Raw genomic sequence first — 13,313 nt, forward strand, 5'->3', positions numbered from 1 at the left:
ATGTGTAACATTTCAAATTGCGATTTGTCAGATAAAACTACTCTGAAGAAATTTCTTATTCAGTTAAACACAAACACATCATATCGCTTCATCGCAGGAGACCTACTATTGAAATCAAGAATCCCATTCAAACACGACTATAAATCAGGCACAAGACGCTATCATTTCATCGAAGCGTTATAAAAAATATAAAACACCTCAGAAAATGTTTGCCGATATTGCTCTGATTGAGAAGATTAATAACGAGAATGTAATGGTCACAAAACACGACGTGATGTTCCGGTGTTTAGTCGAAGGTCTCTATTGACCATTTTGGTTTACTGCCGGATTCTTTAGTTATCGCCCAGATTTGACAATACACTTAAACAATACGTATCGATTTCTGACATTATCCGTTTTATCTAATATAAGGTGTAATTTTACAGCGGTGAATAAAGTAAAAATGCCAACAACGTCCAGAACTCTCACGAGACTTGGCCGAGACCGTGAAAATACCCCGAGGTAAACCCACTTACTACACAATTAGTTGTATTCAGACGCGAGACTCTTTACCTATTCTATCAGAGTCATTAACTTAGTCCACCAAAACATAGAAGTATTCCCAGACTAATTATTACCATCAACAAATATTTCTCAAGGATGGCATCCTTTAGGACTGACCCTTATATTTTGGCCACTGTAAGCAAGAAAGAAAGACGCTTCCGCGCTATATACGAAAAAATAGGTGCAAAAATAAAATGGATACACATCCTCAGAGAGAAGTAGATGTATCTGGTCCTAATTATTTAAACACCATAAAAAAAGAAATAAATAGAGTTTATGATCCTTACTTACTAGTATATTAAACACAATGTTAAAAACAGATAAAGAGTTCGGACAGCATGTGCCGAGATCCCTGGGGTTCGATGAATGAATACTTGTCTCACAGAGTACGTCTACTTGACAAAGTTTACAATCAAGGGCTGACCAGAGCATTAAAATGTTCCTGGTGGGTGAGAGTACGTACACAAAAAGATGGTTTTGGAAGCACCGGTCTCCATGCTACTCTTAATGATATTTCACATAGTACAACCATATTGTACCGTGGGAACATCATTTTGAAAACTATATCTTCATCAGTGACCACAATTCTTGTTTTTGTTTAAAATAGCAGTTTTGACAGTAGGTGTTTAAATTTTAATGTTATTTCCCTGAACGTGTTGCAATTTAAAAAATAAAAATTAAGACGATTTTTGATTGATTTTTATCAAACTTTTAGTGTTTGCATCCCTCTGAGTGTAAAATCACATGGAAATTTGTTAAAATTAGCTAGAAATGTGTTCATAAACGCCTTCTCTAAAGGTACATTGCTTCTGAGACAAACGTGGATCTTATTTTTCGGTAGTAAAATATGACAGAAGAAAAGATCATATATTACTTCATACTACATTCAAGCAAGTTTTCGTCTTAGATTTCTTTTCGCTCGTTGCAAATGGATGAATTAGGCGAATTCAAATGAAAATGTCTCTTAAAAAGTGACAGTTATAATGTAAAAAGACAAGCAGTAATACTATGTTCAGGTAAGAAATGGTAAAAATAACTCTTTAAATAGAACACAGAACTTTTATGTTGACTTTTGGCAATATGCAAATTAAAATATGTAGAAAACGAACAGATTTTAAGATCACAGTCCAATTAAACGACACAAATTGGGAACAAGGCATACAATAAACTTTAAAACATCAGAGGTGGGATCAGGTGCCATAGAGTGTTTACATGGATGTGATCCTATTCGTGATGAGGGAAAGAATGGGAAAAGTTTGAAAATTCAGTGTATAAAAATGCATTAACAATTTTTATATATGAAAACGTCAGCCAGCATTTGACTTTATATAATTATATATTTTACTGTGTATCTGCTGAAGATCAATATGTTGACCAGGAAACTTGCAAAATTGTGTCTTCAAATGACTAATGATATCCTTTATTTGTTTCATCAAATTGTTTTTAATGGCTTAACATGTTTTAGAAATTATTTGTAAATAGATCATATTCTTGCGTATCGGATTTACTGAAAGATATAACCCTCCCCCAAGCAGGTGAAAAATGAATATTGCTTCGTAAAATAAAGATACTATATGAGCAATGAGCTCCCTTAATACCCCCGCCTCCGAAAACGTTATAATGGCAAAGTAAATGTTATGCACCGGGAAACCAGAAAAAAGTGTCAGATCAGAAGTAAAATAGGAGGTCACAATGTCATTATTTATTAAAGAAAATGTGAAACTATCATCAGTTTTATTTGTTTTCTCCATGTTTCATTCAGTTGTATAGAAGGGTGTGGGTATAAGAAATGGGTACCCTGTAATATTATAGAAAAGAAAAATGGTCATTTACATGAGAAACCCAAAATATGTGTCCGATCAAAAATAATCATATGACACTATATAAAAAAGATTCTGAGAAAATTTCATTCAGTGGTAAAAGAGGAGTTGCGGATAAGAGATGGGTACCCCAAAGCGTAACAGACGGACGTACAGACGGACCGACAGACATCCCGACTTTTCAAGCAAGGGTATAAAAAATAACAAGAGAAGAGCTGAATTAAAGTCGTCACGTTTATCATAAAGTTTTGTTGTTAGGATAGAATTAACGTAAAATTCTTGTAAAACTTCAAATATGAAACAGATGTGCTATAGACTCTGTTGTATTTGTGTCTTTTGAAATGGATTTATCGATGATAAATGCGTGTTGATTGTAGAAGGTAAGTGGAGCTGTCAATTAAAAAAACTTGAGGACATAAAGTTTATCACAAAGCTTGTTCATACATTTAGCATGTCCTTAATTAAATGCATATATCAAATCAACTGAGACATAAACCCAAGAAGTGAATATGTAAGTAAGAGAAGTTGACGATTGAAAAGTTGAATTCATCATGTTATCATAAAATTTTGATGTTAGTTACAGTTAGGTACCGTTAAACTCTATTTCAGTAAAATATACAAATACGAAATTTTTGTATACGAAAGACTCGGTGGTTTATTTTGTTACAAAATCACTGAGATATATCGAGTCGACATATAAATTGAAATAACTATTGTTAATTGACAATACGTGTCGATATATTATCTAAATGTCGAGTTAAAGGCCTCAGCAAGTGTTTTTGTTTTATCATGTAAAATATCGTTTTTATATGAATTCCAATAGATTAATATTGTTTGAAGACCTGTTTTCCAAAAAGTACAAAGATTTTGTCGGTCAGAAACTAAGCATCTTAATAAATATCAACTCCAGAGTGCTTGTGTGTACAATCAGACTGTTTCTAGTAAAATATTTAGGCAAATAATCGATGAAAAGGTAAGAAAGTATGTCCATTTTTATTGAAAAAGCAACTGTATATGTACCGGGTTATTTTCTTGAAGTTCCTTTGAGTTTTTAAATGTCCACATCTGATTTAAACCACTTCTCAAATAAATTTGTGATGTAGTACTCCTGAAGTTTCTCCTTCACTACTGTAAATAGCTTAGTGAGGAGTAAAGAAAGAGGCTGATAATATCTAAATGGGGAGTAAAGCTTCTTACAAAATCAACTGGAACACTCTTTGTATCTTTCTTAGGATTGTTATTGGTTTTGTAATTCAGTATAGCTATTATATAGGTTTAGGTGTAGTTATTCAAATTGAATTTTATTGTTGGTAATATAAAAATATAATTATTAATTGACGTATAGTTTTGATCAAAACAGATAAAATCGACTGTTTTGTCCTTCGTTTTGGAAATCTTGGAGATATAGGGTCGAATATGAATTGAAAGATTTAGATCTTATTGCCAAAACGCCATCGGTATATCTAAATTTCAATTTATCGACAAGATTTTCATTATATTTATGTAAACGTTTTTAAGATAAATTCTTATTTACAGGACTATAAAAAGAGCTTACCTAATAAAGGAGCATAATAAATGGTCCCTCGACTTTTAACCGATTGCTGGAAGGTCTTGTCTCTACAGACCCCACAGGTAATGGAAATCAAGCACTCCAGCAGCTTCTTTTTGATATTAATTTCCGAGTACTTTTATTTAGAATCAGGATGACTTTTAATAAAGTAAAATTTAGAAAACAATCACAAGATGAAAATTAAGGACTTCTTTCTTTGGCAGTTGTATATGATAGCAAAAAAGCCTGTTCTTTAAATTCTTTTAAAGGAATCTTTACATTATGGGTTAAATAATAACATGTTTTGATGCTATTGATGTTCAAAAAGTTTTGAGAATTTAATTTTCAAAAAGTCCTGTTTTTTTTTTAATTAATACACTTTTAAAATATCTTTTTTAAAGCACGTATGTTGTCTCCTAATACATCTGAAATTACTCCTTCACATTAGTTACAAATTTTGTTCGAAAGTTAGGAAACTGGTGCCAAAACATGCTATTCATGAAGCATTCTTTGATTAGTTGCGGTCTAAAAATTGGAACGGCAGGTTTGACTTCACCGATTTTGTCTAATAAACACCTAAAACGCTTCATCTCTCTGAGAGCATATGAAGGACTTCTTAATATTTATCCAGAATTCAGACAGAAATAATAAGGATAACAATATACAAACAAAAACCATACTCACATATCTTAAACTGAACTTTAATAAATGAAATTCCCTTAAATTGTCATGGAAGTATTATTTCCTGTAAATTGATGCATTTTACTTTGTATTTTCTTTATGATTTATAAACATTGTTTTGTGATTGCATGAACGTTAGCAAAGTATTGAACGAAAATGTCCCATATCATTTGATGCTTCAGGCCGGTATATTTGTATATATTAAAACACATTAATTAAATAATTTCAAAGATTTAAAAGTGAATGGGATTGGGCAGCAGAGACAGTCTATGTAAGCCCTCTCCCTACATAATGAATAAAGGTGGCTTTATTGGAAAACTTCGTAATAACAGGTTTTTGTTTCAACAATGATACACATACATATATGTATCTATACCAATTGCAAATACAGTTGGACGCCAAATTCCACCTGACTGCACAAATATCATATTGATTTACAAGAAGGAATATGGAGATAACGAACAGAATTCAATATCAAAGTCCATAAAACAATACAAAATAGAAGCAGAGCAAATACGGACCTCCAAAACATCAGGGATGGGATCAGGTGCCATGGAGGAGTGAGCATCCCCTGCTGACGGTCACACCCGCCGTTTGCTCCTTGTTATGATCGGGAAATAACGGGAAAATCCGTCGTCAATTCAGTATATAAATAATGGACTAACAATTTTTTTTTTTTAATTTGCTGACAAGGTCATTGTATCGACCATAAAATTAACAAAATGATGACTTTAAACGAGACTGTTGATATTCTTGTTTCATCATCTTGCTTGTCAATAATTTACCTCGTTTTCAGAAATTGTTCATACGTAGAGCATTCTCTTGCGTATCGAATCAACTGAGATATATACACTCCGTTGACGATAGAAAAGTTAAAGTCATCACATTTATCATATAACTTGGTCGTTAGTTTACCATTAACGTCTTTTTCAAGTAAAATATCCAAGTATGAAACAGATGTGTCAGACTCTGTGGTATGTTTTATCTCAAGCTCACCAGAATATATCGTATCGACGTAGGAATGGAAATGACCATTGTTAATTGACAATACGTCGTCGATTTATCTAAATGTCGAGCTGAAGGCCACAGCAAGTGTTTTCTTCTTTTCACGTGTAAGATTTTGCACAAATTCTGCTTAATATGAATATAAAAATAGGTCTGCTAATAACGAAGCGCATTTGATACCCATGGGAATTCCAATAGATTATTGGAATACCTGGTCTCCAAAAACCACATAGATATTGTCAATCAAAAACTCGAGCATTTCTTTCGCGTTAACGTCAGAGTACTTGTTTGTGCAATCAGAATGTGTTTTAACAAAACAAATTTGCAAATAACCAATGATCAGGTTATTAAATTTACGAGTTCCATTTTGATTGAAAAAGCAGCTGTCAATGATATCAAAAAGCCTGGTCTTTAATTTATCGTGGGGAATGGTTGTGTATAAAGTTGAAAAGTCGTAAGTTTTTAAGCTGTTGATTTTGGTAAATTCAACGATTTTTTAGCATGAAGGTTATCGAAACCATGTTTGATTTTCGTAGATTAAAGGTATATGCCGATGCTTTATCAGTTATGACCACTTTATTAAAATCTATAGTTATACCTTGATAATGAGATCGTATGACGGCAGTATGCGTGGTTAATGTTTGAATGGAATATATGCAGTAATCGGAAACTATTCAAGCTCATAAGTCCTTTCCAACCAAGACATACAATTTAGAAGCAGGGAAAACACAGACCTCTAAAAAATGGGGGTGAGATCACTGATCAGGTGCTGTGGAGGAGTGAACATCCCCTGACGACTAGTGACGCCCGTCATGTGCTCCTTATCATGATTGGTAATTCTTTTTCGACAATGCAGTCAATGAGTGTGCACTGGCCTTCAATATAACAGTATGAAAAACGTCAGTCAGCATTTGACTTAATTATAGAGTGTTTTTGCTGACAATGCCATTGTATCGGCCATAGTACTTGCATAATGACGACCTTAAACGAGACTGATGATATTCTTGCTACAACGACTTGTTTGACAAAAACTTACCTCGTTTAAGAAATTGTTCGTACAGAGAGAATCTTCATGCATAATAAATCAACTGAATGATAAACACCCAGAATGCAGGCAGTAAACCTATAGAATATTGCTGCATAAGTAAAGAAAATTGACGATAGAACAGTTGAAGTCATCACGATTGTCATGAAGCTTTGTTTTTAGGTTACCTGAATTTCTGGATGAAGGAAGGCATACCAGAGGAAAGTGGCAACAATAACAGTATTTACTTTATAAAAGTTAACGTTAATATAAGAAACACGTATACAGTATCTTTAATTTTTTTTTCATGATTATTAAATATTCAATAAAAAAAAACAGGAAGCACGTGTGATCTTAGGCAGCTTAACACCGACAGATGCGTATTACATAAACAGAGATGTTGATGTGCACTTTGTAATATCCTTTATTATAAGGGGGTATTTTTATAATATATGTCAATTCGTAAGACAAAGCTTTTCCTAATATATCTATCAATATTGAGACCAAATTCAGGTCGTTTAACGGTGATTGCTAGTGACTTGTCGGTGCAAGTTTTATTAACCATTTTCCTTGTAATTCTATTTCAGAACAGCGGAATTCCAGAGATTGGACGTTGTCATTGTCCAGCAATTAAGTTACCGTCTAGGGAAGCGGCAAAGTCTTTTAGAAACCCAAGGTCAATGTACTAGACGTCAGTCAGGATTGTAAGGTGTTTTCTTGTTCAATATTTTAAGGCTAGTTTATGTTTGCAAGCTTACACTTGGAACAAACATATTTCCTATATATAGCTGTACGGAAGTAAGAATGTGGGAGGTTAAGCTGTTCAATTGCATAATTAATGTACTTCATAAAACGAAATTAGAAAAATCGAATCCCTGATGAAAATAAACGGTGAAATCTTCAGAATTGTGTTTACAAACGCTTGATATGAATGGGTGACGGAAGAACTTTAACAATGAAAGTACTTCAGTTTGAAGTCTGAATATAACAATGACGAACGTGCAATATTTTCATATATCATAGGCGCTTGGTGTAAGGATAGTGTATTTTGTATTATTTCAGAATTATCAAATTTTTATGTACATGATAAACACTTTTAAACACAAGAAAATTTACAAATATATACCTTTTTTGTGAAATCGAGCGCCTCTGATTACATATTACTTTTTTATTGCTGTTTCAATTAGCCGTATGCCTGTCTTTCCACAAAATTCTTTTTAAAAATAAAATTTGTTGTTATAGATGAAAATTTGGCGTACCCTGGTCATTTCCATGCGATGTCGAAAAAAAAAAATATCGAACTTCGTCAGAAATCCAAATCTGTCAAAGTCAAATATATTGAAAAGAAAACACGCACAGACAAACGGTCGTATCAGCTGCAATGATGAGTCAAGATACATAAAATAGAGGGTATATCTGGAAATCCGACTGGACAATCATCAAAACAGACTTGATCCCTTCTAATGAACGACTTATAGACGTTTATACTTTTGTGATCTTTGATAGAGGTCATTAAAAAATTATTTTCCCTTTATAACTATACTGATTAAGGTAGCCAAATGAACAGTAAAAGATAACGGTGACGCGTTTACACTTTTTTAATTGTCGGTCGACATAAGCGTTTACGGGCGTTATCGCGGAGACTTCATGAGCGCACGTGCAATCTTGAATTTGATGGGATAACAAGCCGAATTTTCTCGCTGTTATCTGAAAATTGTAATTTTGCACCTTACTTTTAGTTGTAAATGTCTTGTCTTCCAATTTTTTAATTTTGAGAAGAATATTTAAAATATTCACTTGGGAATTTAAATCCTATCAACATTTTTTTTTCATTCAGTCAAAAATATATATACACAACCATTCCCCACGATAAATTAAAGTCCAGGCTTTTCGATATCATTGACAGCTGCTTTTTTCAATAAAAATAGAACTCGTAAATTTACTTACCTTGTCATTGGTCATTAAACAAATTATTTTGTTAAAAAGCATTTGGATTTTTCACACAAGTACTTTAAAGTCGACATCAAAAAGATGCTTGAGATTCTGATTGGCAATATCTATGTTATTTTTGGACATCAGGTCTTCCAACAATCTCTTGGAATTCCCAAGGGTACCAATTGCGTCCGTTACTAGTGGACCTATTTTTGTATTCATATGAAGCTTATGCGTGAAAAGAAGAAAACACTTGCTGTGGCCTTCAACTCGACATTTAGATAAATCGACGACGTATTGTCAATTAACAATGGTCATTTCCATTCCTATGCTGATACGATATATCCTTGTGAACTTGAAATAAAAGATACACAGAGTCTGACACATCTATTTCATACTTGGATAATTTAATTGAAAAAAGACGTTAATGGCATTCTAACAACCAAGCTCTGTGATAAACGTGATGACTTTAACTTTTCTATCGTCAACTTCCCTTATTTATGCAGCAATATACCTTCATCACCTGCATACGGAGTTTAAATATCTCAATTGATTAGATACGCAAGAGTATGCCCTACGTATGAATAATATCTACAATAATTTATTCAAATTATTGACAAACAATTTGCTGAAACAAGAATTTCCGTTTGTAGTCATCATTTCGTAAGTTCTATGGTCGATACAATGACCTTGGCGTATTTTTCGTACTAATTATTAGTCCATTTTTTATACAATGAATTGACGACGGATTTTTCCATTATTTCCTGATCATGACAAGCTTAAGGAGCACACGGCGAGTGTGATCGGTCAGCAGAGGATGCTCACTCCTCCAATGGACCTGATCCTACCTCTGATGTTTTTGGAGGTGTTTGCTCTGATCCTATTTTCTATTGTTTTATGGACGTTTGATCTGGAATACTGTTCGTTATTTTCGTATGTTTCATTGCAAGAATGAAAAATAAATTGTTTATTATGAAAATAAAAAAAAAATTAAAGTGCCAGTTTCATTTATTGTACTTTTCTTTTGTTCGTTTTGCAATTTTTTTAAAGGATGAAAATATTAAAATATTGTTAAGTCGTACGATTAATCAAAAGAAAATTATCTTCCTTGCTATGTACATCATTCCAACAAGTGGAATAATTCAAAATAATGAATTTTCTACCAATCGAAGAAGAGAGGGGTACACAGTCCAGAGGACGGTGATTTCCCTTTATTGCCCTTGTGAAAAACCTTAATAGCTCACCGAACTTTAAATAGCTTTTTCATAGTCTGTGTATTCACTTGTGGACCCAAGGAGAGACAGACCTGAGTTGGTGGGTCACTTGCTGCATACGGAAATAAAGGGGGATAATTAAAGGACAAAGTGACCCCCAAAAGAGAAAGGAAGATTTAGAAGTCTTAAGACTAGTGCTTTATCGCTCTAAACGATGAAGTGAATAAATTTTCAAACATCCAAGGTTTTAAGTTGGGAACATGCTGTATTTAAGAAATTTTAACAATTTATTTTAATGTCATCATTGAACTTACTTATGTTTAACCTTGCCATGCATGTAGCAAAGCGTCTCAATATGGCTCTTTTTTATGTTTTTAAATTTTTTGGTAAAGAATAAAAAATATCAGGTATCTTAGAAAGAGAGTAAATAGCAATTATATGATACTTAGCAATTATACTTAATTCTGAAAATGTCAATTAAAGTGAAAGCGATTGAAGAGAGAAAGAACCAGGGAGAAACAAGGAAATAATTGGCTTCTAAAAGATTACCGACTTCTGATGAAAATTCCTTATCAAGATCATGACAACAGGAAAGATAAAATTAAAATATATACATAGCAAATGACGATACGTGTAAAACAAAATAATCTTAAGCGTTACGACTGGATTCCCAAAAAATGAGGAATTGTTATCTTTCTAAAAAGATTAATAAAGTCTGAATATAACATGTCGATCTTCAAATAAAAGTTTTAAGAAAAATGTTTCCAAAAAGTGTGCGAGTCTCAGATCTTATAGAAGTGCAGTCACATTCAGGTCAAGGGTATCATGAGGTCAAATTTTAACTTATACTACACATTGCACGTTGCATTTCAGTAACTTGCAATGCAGAAAAAAAATCATTCATATACTTTGCCTTCTGGCAGATGATATATCTTTTTTAAAGGAAAATTTGCAAATACATAATGTACTTTTCTATAATTTTTAGAATCTTACAATTCTATTGTGACCGACTTAAAAACAGAATATTTGTTTACTAATTGCAGGTTTTTATCGATGAAAAATGTCATTTTCATGGGAACAAATCTTCACATTTATTTTTTCATGAAGAACAATGCAAAAATTTTGAAAAATCTAAGGTAAGCAAATATTGTTTGATATATGTTTAAGATTTTTAAAAGATATAACTTTGTATACATGTACATACATTAACCAGAAACAAATTTATAAGCTTTTAAAAAGATTTTGGCGTTTCGTTAACACCCTTTGCAATTAATTTAACATGATTAAAGAAATCGACAAATGAATGTAAAAAACGAAAATGGAATGATAAAATCTAAATGGAATTGGCTAATATAAAATTTCTTATACACTAGAAACAATAACTAGAATGAAATCTGGCTGTTCTTAATTTAGTTGATAAATTTGGAGTTCACTGGTCATCAGACTTTGAAAATGGTAACAAATAACTTGATATCCTCTTACAAAAACAACATTTACAAATTGTGATGAAAACAGGGCTAAACAATTGTCAGATTGGGGCTGCAGCGAGGCCTGAGGAGAAAATAATACACTTTTGAGAATGTTAAAATGTAATAAATAGAAATCTCGACATTGGAACCTGTATATGGTTTTCCAAATGCAACTGAAATCCAACTGAAATGTATGTCATGTGTGTATCCCCAAATATGACAAATGAACCCAATGCTCTAAGAGAGGGTTGAAAACACTTTAGGTTCGAATTGGAAAGAATAAAGCTCTTTAATAAACAATTTATATACTAAGTAGTTGAAAATAATTATAAAGAAAGATAAGGTTGCAAATAATGATAAAGATGATTAAGATTGGGATGTTCTTTATAAAGTCTCTTGACAAAATAGAACTGGACTGAAAGAAACTGTTTCATTGTTTGAAAAAAGAAAAATTATATTGGAAAATGATATTGGTAAGATGGGAAATAATAATAAGAATGGGTAAGATAAGATGCTCTTTACAAAGTCTCTCGACAAATTAGAACTGGAATAAAAAAGAAACTATTACACTGGTTAAAACATATAATATCCTAAGGCCATAAACAAGAGCTGACGTTCAGTCTTAAGACATCACCAGGGAATTCTGTTTCTTGTTCTGTTGTCTTTAACGAACTAATTTCAATCAAGCTATAGGTCGTGCGAGATCGACCCGGCGCTGTTTGGATATTATACAGAAATAAAACGCTTTATTTCTTCATGAAAACTCTTCTGACTTGAGGTAACAAAGAAGTCCATAGGAGGTAATTTGCTCCTTGCTGTGGGCCCGTGTCGGTTTTCATTCACAGACAAAAATACAGACCATCGATCACAGATCAATATGTTTACTTATGACAAGTTGGCCGGAAGAATTAACTGTTTGTGCTTTTGTAATAAGCGCTCTGTTGATTTTAACATTCCGCCGCTATATGGAAGAAGTATTCCATGACATTTACAGTACATATATATAGATTTTTAGGGGTACCTTCGTCTAAATTTAAAGGAAATTAAATATAGAATCCAAACAAAATGCACACTGTTATGGATTAATCAAAGAAAGAAAAATAAACTTTGTAACTCATTAAAAAAAATTGAATATTCTTTTTGAAATATACACTTAATCTGAAAATTGAAATGTTACAATTAATATTGAGGTGTTGGAATCTTGCCTGTAAATAAAATTCTTAAGTTTTAATATGCAGCGTTTATTAACCTTGCACCTGTCAACAAATGTTTAAAAATATTTACTTTTTGTTCAAAACCATCTTTAGTAATTCTTTCAAAATATATATCAAAATACCCCATTAAGTAGTAAAATGTTGGTGAGTTCATTTTGATTTAGTTTATCATTAAAAACAAAATCCATCTACAACGTAAGTCAAATTACCTAACATAAGCCAGTTTTCAAAATAAAAAAAAAATTTCACAATAGTTCCATTTAGAATTTTTTTTATGTGTATTTTTGAAAAAAAAAATGATTTTAACCTTTTTGTTATATTGATATTTTGTAAAACTGCCACCCCTACCTTTACACAATAGGGTCAAACTAAATGTGATCCACCACACTAGATCCTCGCCCATATCTAACAATGATAACCGATCCCACCGGTCACAGCAATTCCATGTTCTAATAAACAGTTAATCCTCTTCTTACATTGAGGTTTACAGTTTATGATTCTGGTTTGTTAACATTCCGGATCACAACATTTTTACAATCTGACAAACACAGAGAAAAGAGCACTGCGTGTTCCCAGATCGAGCGCCCCGCCTCTCGCACTACTGTTGAATTTCTCACGGCGATTGACCAATGAACGGGCACCTTGCCACTGAGTAAACATAATTCAGGTCGAAATGGCTCTCTTTAAGTCTCCAAGGATCTGAGTTTTTCCCCATCTTATCATAATGTCACTCAATTGTCAATATCAAAACACAACTCATTTTTTAAAACTTGTAAATATTTACTTTTTTGTGTATACATAAGATGCAATACAATATACTTATAACAAACACTATTTGCTTTTAAAAAAGAAAAATGTAGGA

The 13,313-nt window shown here is 32.4% G+C and overlaps 1 protein-coding gene across 3 annotated transcripts in view; it reads right to left on the reverse strand.

Annotated features, from left to right (window-relative positions):
- The window catches only part of LOC134278182 (opioid-binding protein/cell adhesion molecule homolog), a 40,890-nt gene extending 27,784 nt beyond the window's left edge, over window positions 1-13,106 (reverse strand). The window contains exon 1 of one of the 3 annotated variants that reach the window (XM_062760498.1): window positions 12,800-13,106. In XM_062760498.1, the coding sequence (XP_062616482.1) occupies window positions 12,800-12,854 (55 nt within the window). In that variant the 5' untranslated portion in view covers window positions 12,855-13,106. The remainder of the gene's footprint in view (window positions 1-12,799) is intronic. The other 2 variants (XM_062760500.1, XM_062760499.1) reach the window with 2 other exon arrangements.
- Window positions 13,107-13,313: the final 207 nt, after the last annotated feature.

Source organism: Saccostrea cucullata, unplaced genomic scaffold, assembly GCF_032062105.1.
Source record: "Saccostrea cucullata isolate Sc308-1 unplaced genomic scaffold, CSIRO_AGI_Scuc_v1 ctg3017, whole genome shotgun sequence".
Classification (NCBI taxonomy): Eukaryota; Metazoa; Mollusca; class Bivalvia; order Ostreida; family Ostreidae; genus Saccostrea; species Saccostrea cuccullata.